We start from the raw sequence: 17,638 nt of genomic DNA on the forward strand, positions 1-17,638 counted from the left end.
GATAACAAGTGATGGTAATGGATTTGGAGCAACAGGAATGCCTAGACATTGCTGGAGGCAGTAGAAATTGGTACAACCAAAAACCATTGGCAGTATCTGTTACAGCTGAGTCATACCTCATAAGCCAGCAATTCTACTCCTAGGAATAAGCTCAACACAAATGCACGCATATGTTCGTTCACTCAGAGGAATATTTTCACCAAAAGCAGCATTATTCATACATAACAGCTCCAACCTAGAAAATACACGGATGCTCTTCCACAGGAGAATGGATAAACTTACTGTGGTATGTCACAAACAGCAAGGAAAAAGCACCTACACTCAACAATAGGAAAGAATTTCTTAAAAATTATTTTGAGGACAAAGAGACAGATTTTTCTTTTAAAAAGCACTTACTATATGATTACTTTTGCAAAAAGCATACAAATAGGCAAAACTATTCTATGCTATTGAAAGTTAGGAAAGCTCTGTTACAGTCACTAACTGTAAGGGAATAGGAAGGGGAAGCTGCCTGGAGGTGCTGCTAAGGTTGTTTCTTGATCGGAGTGCTGGTTACACATGTATATTCAGTTTGTGTCCTTTTCTGTAAGTATACTATACTTAAATACCTTTAAAAAAAAAAAAAGATTTTCAAAATTTATCTGAGAGAGCGTGGGCGGGAGGGGGGGCGGGGGGGCGGTGAAGGAACAGCCGGAGAGGGACAAGCAAACTCAGCGCTCAGCGCAAAGCCCTACCCTGGGAGCTCCATCCCAGGACCCTGAGATCATGACCTGTGGGGAAATCAAGAACCCGCAGCTTAACCGACTTAGCCACCCAGGTGCCCCACTTAAATAGTTTTTTAAAAAAGTAATACATCTTATTTGAGAAAAAGCTGGAAGATACAGAAATTTTTAAAGAATTTTAATCACCCACAACCCAGAAATAAATATTAACATTTGGATTATTTCCTTCTAGTCTTTTTTTTTTTTTAAGCCACAGTGCTTGTGCCACTTCCTCCACCTCTGCTCCTCACATATTCACACACACATTTTGCAAAATTAGGTTCACTTCTACTGTTTTTCTTTTTTAAATTTTTACTTAAAGCTAATCCATTTAATCAAATTTTCATTGCAAGCATGTTTAAGATGCAGCAATATATTCCATCAAATGTGGGGATGTGTGTGTATGTATATACACATATATACATATACATACAGAGTTCTAGGAATATATATTATATATATATTATACATTATTTAAAGTATTTTATTTACATGCCTACACAGTATATGTTAATAATAAAATAATAAAAATTTAAAAATATATATTCCTAGGAAAGGAACCATCAGGTCGTGAACATTCTTTAAGCTCTACATTCGTTCTGTATTTCCTTCCAGAAAGCTTACATCGCACTGGCAAGGTGTGAGAGCTCCTTGTATCACAATCCAACCTCAGGTCATTTATTATTATTTCTATTTGTTTTTAAGATAAAAAAAAAAAAAAAGATGGTGGGGCTTAAAACAGGACTAAGGAATCTGCCGTTCCACACCCGGCTGAGGCGCTAGGCAGGACGCGACTCTCACCACACCTCTCCTTTCCAGGCGCTCCCGCCCCGCGCCTCTGCCCCGCAGTGCGGCCGCGCGTGCGCCTGGGCCCCAGCATCTCGCACCGCCGGGTTGCCGTGGGAACCGCAGAAGGAGGCTGCGTCCGCAGACCTAGCTGTAAGCTGTACCGAGGCCCGGCCATGGAGCTGCCGGATCCGGTCCGCCAGCGGCTGGGAAATTTCAGCCGGACCGTGTTCAGTGACTCCAACCGGACCGGGCCGGAGTTCAGCGAGGGTCCGGGTGAGTGGGCGAGGCCCAGCGCAGCGGGTATGGCCTGCGGAGGATTTGGCGCCGGTTTGGGAGTGGCCAGATTTTGCCCGGACCTAAAATGGCGGCCTCGCCTTCAGCTGGTTCTCCGCACTGCGGGGAAGCGCTCTGGAGGAGGGGCCGAGCCTTGGGCTGGGGTGGGGACTGGGACACCTCCAGGCCTGTATGCCCGACGGGTCCTGAGCTGGCGGTGCTGCGGCCTGGCCGGCGAACTGTAAGCCGAGCAGCTGAAGTGGCGCCAGCCTTCCTTAAGAACTAAAAATATAAAAATCCGCCTTCGCAGCCCATGTCCGGTTTCGCATCCTCCGCGAAGGCCGACGGTGTTTTTCCTCTGCGACTTCCGCCCTGGCTTTTCGGGCCAGGTTAGAGTGAAAACAGCCCAGGCAGTCTCCGCTTCCCACTCCCCACCCTGGTTAAAATATCTTCTCCTTTTCTCTTTTATTAGTAAAGCAAGTACGTTCCACCGCAAGTCCGTTTTCTGATGGAAGAAGTGGAAAGAATTGCTTTAATGATCATTTTAAAAACCGCTATCCACTTCGGCACGGCAGCGGCCACACGAGCCTCGCTTTCAACAAAGCTCGCTCCCTTCCCTGCCGTCTCCGACCCCCATCCCCCATGTATAACTCTTACCCTAAATCTGGTAACAAAATACCACGGTGCTGCATTCAACTTGACGGCAAGTGATCACTCAGTTTTCTCCAAAACAGTTTCCCCTTCTTAAATCATGATGATAGCGTACTATCAACCAGATCCATGTGGTTTTTATCACTAAGCTCTGCTAGGGAATAGCAATCTTTTCCTTTTGCTTGGTTTAGGGATTTTTTAAAAGAGAGCAGAGAAAAGTAAATTCCCATAGTTGCATTGTTTTCACCCTGAATTTAGGCCTCTTAAAGATTTAGGATGTACAGAGAAATCAATGTGAAAAATGAGGTTAAGTTTCTGATGCTAAAGCTAAGGCTTAACAGGCGCTAAAATCTGATGATGTAAGGTATCACAGGTCAGCGGACATTTTCTGTAAAGGGCCAGATAGCAAGTATTTTAGACTTTGCAGGCCATAGGTCCCTGTGGCATGCGTAGATAATGGTAAATGCATAGATGAGGCAGTGTTCCAATAAAACTTTATTTATGGACACTAAAATTTGAATTTCATATGATTTTCAGTGTCACCAAATATTATTCTTTGATTAAAAATGTGAAAAACCATTTTTAGCTCACTTGCTATACAAAAACAGGCAGCTGGCTGGTAGTTTGCCTACCCCTGATTTATATAATGTTTTAATTTAAATTCCGTTTACAGAACTCAGCTTGTACTTTTGCAAAATTTAGTAAATTCATGTCTTGTGCTTTCAAGGTTCATTTACATATTAACTTGATTTTCAATTGCTTGATTATAAGTTTGAAATGCTGAAATATAGACATAGCATAACTCTTAAGATGCTCATGTACACAATTTCTTAACATAAAAACTTCTTTGCAAAATTTGACTAGTTTCTGCTCCAAACATACTAAAATTTTCAGCTTAACTAATTTATCATTTTTTCCCACATTTTCTTCCTTGTGAATCCAAAGTAGGTTTGATTATTTGCACTGTATTTACAAGTGTATTCCATTACCCTGTCCACTGACCAAGAGTTGTACTGTTGTTATGAAAAAAAATCCTAGGCTGGTGATTTGCCTTCAAGTTTAACAAATTTTAAGAATTCATTCTTTATCAGTGATAATTTAAAAAATAGGAATAAGCAAAATAAAAATAAATATAAGCAAAAGTCGATCATAATAACAGAAAAAAGCTAAAGGAAACCTTGCTGTGAGAGACCATGATTATTTCTTATATTTTAAAATTATTAAATGACAGATATAGTCAGCTGTGGAGAAAAAAAAATCTGTTTTTAAGAAATTTATTTTGGAGCCTTTATAAATTCTTACATTTAGGGCAATTGATTTCAAAATACATATCTGTTTTTAAATTGTTAGAATTTAGTCAAATTTAGGATGTATTTGAAGGGTTTAATTTAAAAAATCAAATTCTTAATTTGGGACCCTTCTCCCTTACATAGAAGCAAAAGGTATCTTGCTATCAGCCTTAGATAAATGAAGCTCATGTATCACAAATGGCTACATTGATGTCTTTATGACATTACGTTTCCATTAATTCAGTCATTCTGCTTATGCATATTTGGTATGTACCCTGTATAAAGCAAGATTTTAGGTTCTATGAGGGTCTCACATTTGGGTAGAATGTAGTCTGTGCTTACAATGAGGCTGTGTATTAAGTAAAAGAGAAGGAAAGGGAACTAATGTTATTGAGTGCCTACTAAATACCAGGCGTGGTAGGGTGAAATAATTCTGTCTCTAATCTTCACAAGCAAACTGTGAGGTACTTCCAATGTTACCATTTTACAGATGAAGAAATTGAGACAATTTCTGATTGAGAAATTAATCAAAAAGGTTCAATAACTTATCCCAAGTCTGGCATCCAGGGTTACAGGGGTATTTGAGGAGTTACGGGTTTACTTGGACTCCAAAGCTCATGATCTCTTCAGCACACTAGACTGTGTCTAGAGTGAGGGGATGTGGTTCTTTGCTAACACTTTCTTACACACAGGTTAGAGATAAGTACTTAGAGGGGAAGAGATATCTGCTGGGGTGGGAGAATAGGATCAAGAAAGGATTTGTGGGAAAAGTGGCATTAAATTGAGTATTAATGAATGGGTGGGATTAGGGTATGCTGAAGAGGGGCGTGTCTGTAATTTAGTTTTTGTATGAGATTAGTTTTTATGTGAGAGATTAGTTTTTATGTATTTTATAGGCTCTTCACATAGAACTCTACAAAAGAGGTAATGATCATTATTATCTGTTCAATAGGATTCATACTGATATTCCACATTTAATCTATACCAATGGTGTGCAAAAAAGTCAACAGGCTGTAATGGCAAAAATGATAAAGTAATTGAAAAATATGAAACATACCCCCAAGAACTCAATACATGAATTAAATAGTATTGTGATGAATATTTCCTTTCACTGTCAGTGATTATAAATAGGCTTAAAATTTGGAGTTTTGTTGAACCAACACTGTAGTTATTAATTTTAAGAAACTAAAGGACTTACAGGGCAGTGACCAAGATGAAGAGTTTGTTCTTTTTCTCTGTTTCTTTTGTAGATAATGAAATGGTGTCCAGTTTGGCATTGCAGATGTCACTTTATTTTAACACTTACTTTTTCCCACTTTGGTGGGTAAGCAGCATTATGATGCTTCAGATGAAGGTAAGTCTGTGCTTTAATACTTCTGCTGAGATCTCTTATGCCCGTCCCTGGCATTGTTACATTGTCAATAAAATTAAAGTTCTTAATATTTGTTTTCTATTTCAGGTCAGTTTTACTACATGTGAGATTATACAAACATGTTTATTTTTGTGTGTTTTGGTTTTTTGGTTTTTTTTTTTAGTATTCAATCCTGCCTGATTACTACAAATTCATTGTGGTCACTGTTATCATCTTAATAACCTTAATTGAAGCTATCAGGTTGTATCTGGGCTACATGGGGAACCTACAGGAAAAGGTAGGCTCTTCTTCCCTTTCTTTCAGTGCAACATGTAAAGGCAATATGGTTTTCATGGCGAGGAAAAGGCAGAGAGAGGTGGTGGAAGGAGCAAAGGCCTGCCTCCAACTTGACTATTTCTGTCACTGTAGTCTGTTGGCTGAATCTCTTGAGCCTTGGTTTCTTTGTATATAAAATGGTTAAAATATTTACTCCAAGTTTTGTTGGGATTAAATGAAATAATTTGTATAAAGTACCTGAACATAGTAATAAGTACTTAAGAATTGACAGTTTTCCCTCTTCTCACCAGTCTTGAAAATACTTGGTCAACTAAACATGTTTAAATCCTGATTATGAAAATGGGGGGAAATTATAAATTCAGGGATCTTATGCCAGGCACACGTTTTCTGAATCATCATGCTGCCTAAGCATTTAGTTACCAGAGCTTAGGGATAATGCCTGAAGATTTCTCTGGTTTTCTAGGCCCTTCATAATTAGGTCCCACCCACAGGCCTCACTGTATTTTTTGCTATTTCCTAACCCAGGCATCCATTCCAGGCTGACATGTTGATTCCTAGTCATCCCCATTCCACATCTTTGCTTACTTACTTTCTTGTCTCTTCCTCCTTCTACCCAACTTTAAAAGCCTACATCCTTGGATTCTTTCTTTTACCTACCCTAATCACTCTCTTGTCTTATTTCTTTTAGTATTTAGTTCATACCACTAAGTGGTGCGTTTAATAATTCACTAAGGTATATCATTCTAGCATTGCTGCATCAGTTAGTTTTCACTTTTAATCTAGACTGTAAATTCTTTGAGGACAAGGACCATGTTATATTCCTTTTGAATTACAGAGCTCATAATGTAGGTTCATAGTGCTGATCTGTATAAACAAAAGACTGTCCTTTACTGATCTGATTACTCTTGCTGTGTGTCATTGCAGGTTCCTGAGTTGGCTGGCTTTTGGCTTTTGAGCCTTTTATTGCAGCTGCCTTTAATTCTCTTCTTGCTCTTTAATGAAGGCCTAACAAATCTGCCCTTGGAAAAAGCGATACACATCATCTTCACTTTGTTCCTTACTTTCCAAGTTGTTTCAGCCTTTCTTACCCTGAGGAAAATGGTAAATCAGTTGGCAACTCGTTTCCACCTCCAAGACTTTGACCGGCTCTCTGCATATAGAGGGGGCATGACAAGAATGAGATCCTGTATAGAAGAGATTTGACCCAATGCTGTTGAGTGAAAAGCTGAAAGATCAGCTTTTCTACCAGACTGTAAAGAGGAAAACATCAGAGTTCTAGCATGAGAAGGACAAAGCAAGTGTTTTGAACTGTATATTCTCTAGGTCTGAAATTCCAAAGTTGGGGGCAATGATGACTGTACAGTACATGAAAATAGTAAGTCAACCCTAAAGCCTAGATATTGTCCACCTTGTGCTAAATATCTTAATATTTTTGCCCACTTTTCAGGTGTGTAGAAACTGGTGTTGGTAGTCACAGTTTACCAGCTTTACGGGAATATTTCTAGTTAGCACCTAAAACTAGAAATGTGTATATTTCTTTTAAACTTGTTGGCTGTTCATGTCTTGGCAGTATATCTGAAGCACATGGCAATTCTTGTCAATATTCTGGTGTATTAAACTATATTTGTAAATCAAGACACCAAATTTTCATGTCTGCTAGGGTTAAATTCTAACCCTACTCTTAGCTTTTATACTGAGGTTAAAAACAGGTGGATTATCATGGTATTTAGGAAATCATAAAATTGTAATTTTCATAAAACCATGTTCATGGTGGTGTGCAAGATGTCTTTATAGTAAATTATGAAATATTTAGGTTAAAGTATTTGCAACAAATCATTCCTGTCTCGTATAATTCTTTCGGGCTATGGGTTTATTATTTTTATTACAGGGTTGTCAGGGAAGGAAAGAGAAAAATATATACATTAGAGAGCCTTTTATGTAGTGAGCACTGCACTAGGCACATTAACCCTTGTGATCTCATCTACTAAATCAGTGTTCACTGAAGAACTCATAGCCAGTAAATTTACATGAGGCTTGACTTGAAAAGTAGGGTTCTTCTTAATACACGGTGAGAGCTGAGATGGGCAAGGGGACTATACTCATGATCTTAAATCAGCATGTTCCCTTGCTAATAGGAGAAACCTATTTAAGGAAGTTCTGTTAAGAATAAAGCTGCATGGGTGTATCTGAACATTATTTTTAGTGATTACTGGATTGTCTTCAGAGATACAATATTTTCTTCTTTCCTACAGGGAAATGTGCCTTTATAAGTAATGTATTTTACTGAGAGACAGTTGTAGTTACATTAAAAAGAATTCCTTTCAGTTTTCCTTTTCTGTGATTCCGGCTCGTCCTAGTATCCCCCTGTTTTGCTTATTCTTATATTGCTTAATTTTTGAAAATGTTTTTACTTCCCATTCTTAATTACACCTGACTAAACTAATTGTGCTAATTTTATTATTTCTGCTTCCTATTATTATATATAAAGTTCAGTCAAAGACTTCTCCCTGGATGCACTGGCTGTTTAACTTCTCCCTTCTACTAAAGTAGTTACTCGATATACTCCAATAATTTGAAATTCAAAATACAATAATGTTTGGATATTTTTCTAAAACTTAACATTTGTTTGCATTTGTTTCCAGATGGGAATAGATAGGTGATTCTATAAGAAAATATAAAATAAGAACATTAAGTCTTTGTAGCAGATAAATTAAGGGATGATCAAGAAAGACTATTTAACAGCTGTTTCCAGACTTTCATCTTAAATATCAGAGCCTCTGATACATTTAAACTTTAATTTAGTTTTAAGAGATTAATAGCTAAAATATTAGGGTCAATCAAAAAAATTTAAAGGCTATAAAAATTTTGGTAAAATGATTTATTAAAATTTTCTATAAAATTTTCTTTGCTATAGTAAATATATTGCTTAAAATGCAAATATAATAAGGGTGGGAAAAAGAAAGTAAGAAAGTCAGTTGAGAACATGACCAAGTCATTTGTTTTTTCCTCTAAACTATGAAACCCTGATTTTGTGTCAGGCTGAAAAATATTTCCTGTTGGAGGATACCTGGTTCCCTATGGAAGCATATGAAAATTGAGGGAGAGAAGATATTTACATGTCAGCTTTTGGAGTTCATGCAGTCCTTGTTTTTATTTTATTTGAATAAGTTTGTCTCTTCTTAATTCCTACTACATCTTTCTCTCTAGGAGTCCACAACACTGTTCTGAAAATTTCTAGTTAGGATGTTGACCTTCACAAGTATTTTGTCTTTCACATATTTTTTATTCCAGAGGCTTTTTCTCATCACAGACAAGGTGGATGCAAATTTCTGTAGATCAGAATGATTTTTAAAAATTGGATTTTCATCATCATGTGTTTGAATGCCTAGTATGTGAAAGGGCATAGGGGAGGGTTCCAGACAACTAAGACCACTCCCGCTGCTCAGGTGTATGATGTGGGAGGTACAATATTTGCAAGACATCCCTAAGACAAAGTAGGAAAGTCTAACTTCATCAGGGAGATGCACTGAACAATTTCTACCTGATAAGTAGCTGACAGATAACAGTCCTTCACTTCCAGCACATCTCCCCTCTTTGTTCCTAGCATCTAGTGTCCGGGATTATTAGTATGTTGGCCCTTCATCAACATTACTTAGCAGATGCTATTCCTCTCATTGTCAGAGCACAGGAAGGGAACATGGTGAGGGGTGCTGGGGGTGTGGTTAAACACATACACACTTGCACTTGCCTGTGAACAAGAACAAATGTACTGTCTGGTAGGAAAGGCAGATTAACAAATGAGTGATAGCACAATATAATGGGCACTGTGGGATTACAGAGAAGGGACATAGAGAAGATGGAGAATCTGAGAAGCCTTCCCAAAGGAACACTTGAGATTTGAAGAATGAGTAGGTATTAACTGTTCATTTCAGGATGAAGAGACAGAGATAATAGTGACTCAGAGTATGGTTTCAGGTACTACATGGAGTTTGGTGAAGTTGGTGGGGAGGGTACATGAGAAGAAAGGACACAGAATAAGATAGAGAAGCTTGCAGGGCACCTGGGTGGCTCAGTCGTTAGGTGTCTGCCTTCGGCTCCGGTCATGATCCCAGGGTCCTGGGATCAAGCCCCACATTGGGCTCCCTGCTCCGTGGGAAGCCTACTTCTCCCTCTCCCACTCCCCCTACTTGTAGTCCCTCTCTCGCTGTGTCTCTCTCTGTCAAATAAATAAATAAAATCTTAAAAAAAAAAAAAAAAAAAAAAAAGAGAGAAGCTTGGGAGCAGCTAGTAAGCTAAAAATTTTAATATTCTGAATCCCTGAGTGATTTAAACAGTGGAGTATCACAAACAGATTGAGGTTCCAGAAAGATCTCTCTGAAGACTGTGGAAATGGATTGAAAGTTTGGATTAGATGTTGATTTGATGGAAGTAACTCTGGAGAGAACAAAGTTTTAAAAAAATCACTTTATATTTTAAAATAGGTATTGAAAGTTTTTTCCTAATGCAATTTTTTTGCGGATTACACACAATGCTAAACACAATGACGCCCTCACTGTCTTATTGCCCCTTGCCAGTTGTTAGTTTATTACTAGACTTAAATAGAGCTCTATCTGAAATAGTCTTACACATTTTATTTGACATAACCTAAATAGGTTCTTAATTTACATAAGTTAAAATTATAGCTTTTAAAAACTCAACTTTTAAAAGAAATTTAATCAAGATTTTGAGAGTAAAGAAAAATCATCTCTAATTCTACCACCCTAAAATAAGCACTTCAGCAAATGTCATGTTTCCCTGCTGTTTTCCCTTTGTAAATTTTAAAAACATAGTTGTGATCATTGGCACTTACAATTTTGCACTCTGTTTTTTTGAAAACATAAATATTTACCCATCTTTCTACCTGGTCACATAGCCATCATCTTAAATGATTGCACAATATTCCATCAAGGAGATAGATGCTAATTTTTTAAACTTCTCTCCTATTGGATATTTGCATTGTTTTCTTCTTTTGCTTTTATACATAACATTGTAATGAGATCTCACGTATGTTGCTTTTTCTACATCTTAAATGACTCTTTTTAATTAATAAGCTAGATTCTCAGAAGTGAAATTGCTGGATCACAGGGTATGAGCATTTTTAAGGACTCTTGATGCATGATGCCAAATTATAATATCCACTTTCTGCCATTTACCACTCACACTTCTAAAGATAGTACAATGAAAATTTTGATAAGGACAGACTTACGGACCTTGGTTACCCATTCATCTTTGTATTTCTGAGTGGCTACCACAGGTACACTGAATCTCCTAAGGAGGGAAAAAAAAAAAAAAAACAAAACCTAAAAGCTGTGAAAGAACTGCAAAGAATTAAAAAAAAAAAAAATTTTGAATTAAGGGAAAACTGATAAGGGACAGGAAAAGGATTAGGCAAGCTGGTCGCAGTCAGCAACAGACAGTGAGATGTGACACAATAAAAACTGGGTCATTGAGTTGGGACAGCCCTAGGACATAAAAAGACTGAAATGAAGTAAAGCTCTGGATTACTTTGTTCTTGAATATTGAATTTTTTCAGAAGCATGGAGCATGAAATATTATAGTGATAAGCCAAGATTGGAAACATAGCCAAGAAAAAGAGGTCTTTAAGGGATTGTTTAAAATGTGCTGGAGGAATAATTTGGTTTGGTCTTAAATGGCTCAAAAAGCAAATTGACATAAAGCTTTTGCATAGCAAAATAGGCATGGAGGCAGAAAGCAAGGAGGCAAAGGGAACAGTGGACCCTATTTGTAAATTTGTTACAATGTAAAACATTAGATTTCGGTCCTAGAAAATGCTCCTCAGAAAACTTCAATGCTGTATTTTAAAAGTACAACCAACACTAATGTATTATGGGTATATATCTTTATTCTAGTTTTAAAAGATTGTTAATTTGGAGGTTTTAATTAAAAAAAAACCAAACAGTTAATTGTAAGAATCATTCTAAAAATCTTTTCCCCCAGTGTGGAAGCATTTAAAAACATTCAGGCCCTGGAAAGATGTGTTTAAATACAGGTTTAACCACAATGTTTAAATTTATCCTGGTGCTTTCATAGATTTACATCTTTCTAAAAATGAGACCAGTCAAGAAAGTATAGAACTCTTCAAAACAAGATAAAAACCTGAGGATATAACGTATATTCTATGAAAAACCAAAGACACTCAGAAATTGATCTTATCAACATGCTCTATCTAAACAAGTTCCACAGCAAACACCCATGGCTAGAAGCAGCTTTTCAACCTCGTGTGGTATATGAAATCACAGTGCATATATCACAGCTATTAGTCCTTCATTGCTCCACAGACCCAAGTGTTTAGCACTAGGTTACATTAAAAATGCAGATTTTTAAAAACACCGAGAATGGCCTCCTAATTTTTCAGAACTGTAATAGCACTATATTCAGCTAATAGGGAAGTGGTATCATCGCTTAATTTTTAAAGGGTTCTAGTTCCTGATCCTGAGTTATTATATTCTAATCGAAACCATGTTGGAGACACTGCTCAATATTATAGCTTAAAAGAGAAAAATGTTTGATAGTCAAATTCAAAATCACAATTCAAATTAAAAAAAAAATGTTTGCTATATACATTTACTAATTGTTTTTGTAAATGCTTGATCCATTAGTGCCTAGCAGGACTAAAATGATCACTAGGGAGGGTGGAAGTTTAGGACTTTGCTTCAATAGCTTTCCTAAAAAGAGCTAGTGAGAGTCAAATTTTTTGCTGTTCTAAAAACTAGAGCTCCCTATGGTCAATAAACCCTTGCTAAGGAAGGCAGCAGAGCAGTTAACTGTTGATTGTTCGGTAATTTATAAAGCAGGGCAACAAAAGATGTTCATGCTTTTTATTTTTAGTATGCTATTATTTCATTCTGCAAAGTAAATGTAATTTAGTTAGCTCCAACAATATCCCATCCACTATGTTTGATGTTTCAGGACAAAAAAAGGAAATAGGATTGAGCCCTCCCCTTCCAACCAAGGCCCACAGGAGACAAATTTAAGGTGATCATAATGGCTCAGGATAATATTGTATTAGAGCAATATAAAACATGAAGATAAGTGAGGAATCCTGTCTAGGGGGCAGGATGGTCTTTAGGATAGATGGAACAGCATGGGCAAAGGTACAGACATTTGAAAAGGCCTGAACAGAACCAAAAGTAGTTTGATGTGAATAAAACATAAGGTGTGTAGAAAAGGGCTTGAGATGAGCTGGAAAGATTGTCATCAAGATGTTATCAGTCTTTTATATATTATAATAAAGGGTTTGAACTTTATACTATAGACAGTGAATAGTGTATCTATATTGAAACAGAATTAGAAGGCATTGTTGCTGTATTTGAAAATGATCGAAAACTGAAAGGGAGAGCTAATTTGATAGATGATACAATCTCATTTCAAAAGAATCTCATAACAGGCTGAAATGCTAGACACAAATACATTTTACCCCCCACACACACAATCCCTCCAACGTACACCTCTCAAAAAATCAGTTCACTTGTACATAATTAAGGAGGTTGTTGTGTGCTATTTTTCAAAGGAAGATATCCGGGTGGTCTTAGGAGAGCACAAGCATGTACTGTATTAATAGAAATATAATGACCAGATCATACACAGTAGCAAGCTATCTATAGTCTTCCATGTAAATGTCTCCACTTCATAGTACCTTCCCTACAGGTGTGTTTATTGAGAAATCTAAAATCAAATCTAATCATGTTGCTACTCTCCTCAAAATTCCGTTCAACTCTCCATTTCCTGCCGCGTAACACCCAAACTCCTTAGTGTGGCCCAAGAGGCCTCTTCCCCCCATCTGGCCTCCTCTTGCCACCCCTCTGATCAAACATCTGCAGCCCCTCCAGTGCACCATTCTGGATTTCACCTCCGAACCTCTTCCCTCCACACAGCTCTCTTTGCCAGAGTAATCTTACCCACATGGTGACAGTTTATTTACCCTTTAATGGCCTGGCTCAACTGTCATATTCTCTATGGAAATTTCCCACTGTCCCCTACCTACTTCCAAGTAACACTTGTAGACTTTTTTTGTATCTCTGTTGCTCATATTTTATGACTGCATCTAAAACAATTATATGTATTTTTATATTATACTCCTGGCTACTTAATTGTAAGGTCTTCACAGCAAGCGTTTTTATTCATCCTTATATTTCTAATGTTTAACACAGTGTAAGTGTCCAATAAATATTTGGTGAATAAGTGAATGAATGGACTTAGTTGATGGAGTCAGTGTTGCACAATGGTTAAAAGGTGGCTTAAAAGGTGGCTTTGGAGGGGCGCCTGGGTGGCTCAGTCGTTAAGCAACGGTTAAGCGTCTGCCTTCGGCTCAGGTCCTGATCCCAGGGTCCTGGGATCAAGCCCCGCATCGGGCTCCCTGCTCAGCGGGAAGCCTGCTTCTCCCTCTCCCACTCCCCCTGCTTGTATTCCCTCTCTCACTGTGTCTCTGTCAAATGAATAAATAAAATCTTTAAAAATAAATAAATAAATAAAAGTGGCTTTGGAGGCAGATAGACCTATGCTCAAATCACTTTTCCATTTATCAGCTTGGTCAGGTCAGTTAACTTACCTAATCTTTAATTTATTCATCTTTAAAATGGGTGCTCATAGGGCTTTTGCAAGAATTAAATGAGATAAACATCATGATAAGCATTCATAAATGGTAAATATTCTTATTATAATTTAATATTCTATATTTCCTGGGCAATTGAATTTCTGCTAAGTCTTTCAGCTCACTTTGTTGCTTTATAGGACCAGCAGCTTTCCCCTCAGGCTTGATTAGGCTTTGATTACCTTCTTGTAAACTGATAAGAGACTTACTGATATATGGTATAATAGGAGCTATGTCTGGTCTGAGTACCCTAAACACTGTGCACAGGCATAAAGTTGTCCCTTCCTCTGGGGCCAGGCCCATTTAGGAGATCAAGTTATAATTGCAGAGGCTGCTTAGAAAGCAAAGCTTCAGAAGAAAGGAAATTAGATATTGTTACAAGGATGTTTTTAACAAGAAAATATGTATCTATTAGGGACATTCCACTAGAATAGGTCACATTCAAGTGTTTTTTTTTTTTTTTTCTTCTCCCTTTCTCATGAAGCAGTGATGATCTCAGAATTGTAAAGGTCTTTAGAAGTCGTTGTTGATGTAGGGAGGTGAGATAAATCCATTGTCTCAGGAGGCCAGCTAATTTCTTTGGTGCTATGTGGGCTTAGCAGTTTTATCCTGGGCTTTTCTGTCCAGAAATTCAATTTTAACTAAGAGACTCAAAAGGAGTGACCACAGTAACTAAACTCATAGAAGATGGATGTGCAAACCAGGGTCTATCAATTTATAATGCAAACTACAACTGCCAGTATATTGTCTTCCTATAAAAAATCTTTTTAAAAAGCCAAATTATAGGGCGCCTGGGTGGCTCAGTTGGTTAAGCGACTGCCTTCGGCTCAGGTCATGATCCTGGAGTCCTGGGATCGAGTCCCACATCGGGCTCCCTGCTCAGCAGGGGGTCTGCTTCTCCCTCTGCCCTCTTCCCTCTCGTGCTCTCTGTCTCTCATTCTCTCTCTCTCAAATAAATAAATAAAATCTTTAAAAAAAAAAAAAAAGCCAAATTATAATCAAAGTCGCTTATTAATCACAAAATGGAAGAAATGGATATTCATATCATCTAGCTATGCTAATTTGAGGTACTCACCTCTACTCTAGAGATGTGTCTGCCTAGAAACTGGCTACTTGAATCCATGCTGATCAGGGCTTACCACCCCACCCTCCACCCCCCACAGGACTGGGGGATGCCATGAGCAAAGTCAGGGAGGCCAGAAATGTCATGGTGTGTGTAGGGAATTGCAAGCAGTGTGTGTATAATACTCAGTGTACAGGGAGAGGAAGAGAGCAGACAGATGAGGCTGAAGAGGTAAACGAGACCAGATCATGAGATGTAGAGACCAGTAAAAAGGAATGGCCAGGACCACAAGGATTTATTAAGTGGCTCTGAGAGCTGAGCTGGGCTATGTGCAGCGATTCCAACCTATGTAATTGCATCATTTTCTATAGCTATCTGGGTTATCTTGGACAGAAGGTAGATGGTTACGTTGATCCAGAGTTAAGCATATATAAAGTAAATGCAGTGGGAAAACAACAACACAGAGATTTCCAGGTGTTGCTGAGGGTGGCAGAAGGAATGAACCATGGCATCTCTACTAGATAGAACAGTAAGTGAAACCATGAGGGATAATCAGCAAACAAGGGTGGGGCAGAGGTCTTGATGAGTACCTGTCTGAAAAAGCATCTTGAGGACAAGAATCAGGTCTTATTCACTGTATCCCCCGGGCCAGAGACCATGCTTGGCACATTGTAGGCTTTGAGTAACGTTGACTGAATGCACAGATAAATGAATAAACCAACCATAGTAGAACTCAGAGGTCCTGCTTCCTGGTCTTAATATACAGTAATTTCTTTAATCAGTACACTCCCTAGAAGTTAGAAATGCCACATTTACTCATACCGATTTTGGGGGCATGAAAAATAATTCTAATTTTAAAACCAACAAGCACTCTCACACTAATAATAAACTTGCAAATTTGGCTGGACTCCCAAAACTAATACAAGTAACAGCCATCATTTAATTGAAGGCCTGCTATGTATCAGATGCTGTGTGCTAGGGCTTTATTGTAATCTCATTTGATTCTCATGACAACTTTGTAAAGCAGGAATTATTCCCATTTTATAGAAGCTGAAACTGGGACTTGGGAGAGGTTAAGGAACTTGTCCCGTCTCACACAATAAGCAAACAGAAGACAGGAGTTAAACCTAAGCCTGTTGGGCTCTAAAGAACATGCTTTTTCACTAAGCAATGCTCCCTCTCTCTAAACTCATAGCTCCAAAGATATATTTCCATTGATTTAGACCTGTCCAATCTAGAAGCCAAAGCAGGAATAATGACACTATTTCTCAGCCTTGCACCCCTAGACCTCTAGGGGTCAAGGAAAGTAGTAAAAAAAAGGGGGGGGGCACAAGTTACTGTTAAATCGAATAACATGTTTACCTACAGAAAGGTTGAGCAGGCCAACTAAAAATCTGTTTTAAAATGTTGCTTGGAATTACACTCAGGGTACAGCCTTGATCATTTCAGGACAATCAAAGTCGACTGGCAGTTAAAGAGATGTGTATTTGATTAATTTTTTAAATGGGGAACACTATTGGTAGATGAATTAAAAGGATTGTCATTTTCTGAAGCAGATCCTTGTGAAAGCAAAGTACTTTTCATGTGCTATCTTATTTACCCCTCCAAGGAATTATAATTATTATATTATTGTATTGTTTTATATATAGTAATAACATTTTCCAAATAAGAAAAACAGTATCACTGAGGTCTAATAAGTGAACCAAGATCATATAGCCTGTAATTAGCAGAACTGGGAATCAAATTACATCTGATTCCAAAGCTTTATCACACAGTTCTACAGATCAGTTGAGTTCCTGTTGTTTGGCAGGCACAGAGGGCTCTAGGATGAGTTAGATAGGAGCCGTACGGTCTAGTACTAGCTTTCAACACTTGGAGTGTAGGAGAGAGTAATCAAGAGGTCCTTGATGGGGGAAACTCTGGGCCCCACTGGAGGGGATTCTGTCCTATTTCGAAGAGCCAAGGGGTCCAGAGCATGAACCCACTGCTGGAGCCAGGAAGCCACAGGGCTTTTAAAGCAGCTGGTCATGAACATTTGCTTCCTTTTCCCTCTTCCCTTAGAATAAACCCAAAAGCTACATTTTATAAAGCAAAATTCCTACAAACGCAAATTAAGGAAGTACAAACTGAGAGCTCACACAGATGCTGACAAAGGAGAAAAATGGTCATGGGGTAGTAAATGGATTCTGAGAGAGGCAATTTGAATCATTGGTGGTTCTGTGCCAGTCAACGGACCCACGTCCTTTTCTGTTTCTCTGAGTAATGGGTTGATTATTAAAATTAACTTGAATCCTACAAATTTATTACTCAGAGTGTTTTTAAATTATAATCTTAAAAATATGAGAAGTTGCCAGATGTTACTCAGTGTTTCTACCTCAGCATTTATGAGTTTGTTTTTTAAATATCTGCATTAAATATTTTCTGAAATCAATTTTTGGTCCTATAGAAACAAAAAGGAACTCACTGGTCTTGGATTCCATAGATGTAAACGCCATGGAGCTCAAATGTACAAGC

At 37.9% G+C, this 17,638-nt stretch overlaps 1 protein-coding gene across 2 annotated transcripts; it reads left to right on the forward strand.

The window, feature by feature from the left end:
- The first annotated feature begins 1,625 nt into the window (after window positions 1–1,625).
- On the forward strand, window positions 1,626–7,735 carry TMEM17 (transmembrane protein 17). Of its 2 annotated transcripts, XM_036107366.2 has the most exons (4): window positions 1,627–1,823; window positions 5,014–5,117; window positions 5,299–5,412; window positions 6,336–7,735. In XM_036107366.2, exons 1-4 carry the CDS (start codon window positions 1,724–1,726, stop codon window positions 6,612–6,614), a joined length of 597 nt encoding a protein of 198 aa, XP_035963259.1. In that variant the 5' UTR covers window positions 1,627–1,723; the 3' UTR covers window positions 6,615–7,735. The 2 variants fall into 2 exon arrangements, with proteins under 2 accessions (XP_035963261.1, XP_035963259.1); XM_036107368.2 differs by lacking the exon at window positions 5,299–5,412 and having other exon boundaries at window positions 1,626–1,823.
- The last annotated feature ends 9,903 nt before the right edge of the window (window positions 7,736–17,638 follow it).

The sequence above is a fragment of the Halichoerus grypus genome, chromosome 10, assembly GCF_964656455.1.
Source record: "Halichoerus grypus chromosome 10, mHalGry1.hap1.1, whole genome shotgun sequence".
Classification (NCBI taxonomy): Eukaryota; Metazoa; Chordata; class Mammalia; order Carnivora; family Phocidae; genus Halichoerus; species Halichoerus grypus.

Excerpts from the sequence above, each read along its gene's own strand:
- TMEM17 (XM_036107366.2), top strand. The coding sequence starts at position 1,724 with ATGGAGCTGCCGGATCCGGTCCGCCAGCGGCTGGGAAATTTCAGCCGG. Across the intron at positions 1,824-5,013 it reads GGAGTTCAGCGAGGGTCCGG|ATAATGAAATGGTGTCCAGT; the intron begins GTGAGTGGGCGA and ends TTTCTTTTGTAG. Across the intron at positions 5,413-6,335 it reads TGGGGAACCTACAGGAAAAG|GTTCCTGAGTTGGCTGGCTT; the intron begins GTAGGCTCTTCT and ends GTGTCATTGCAG.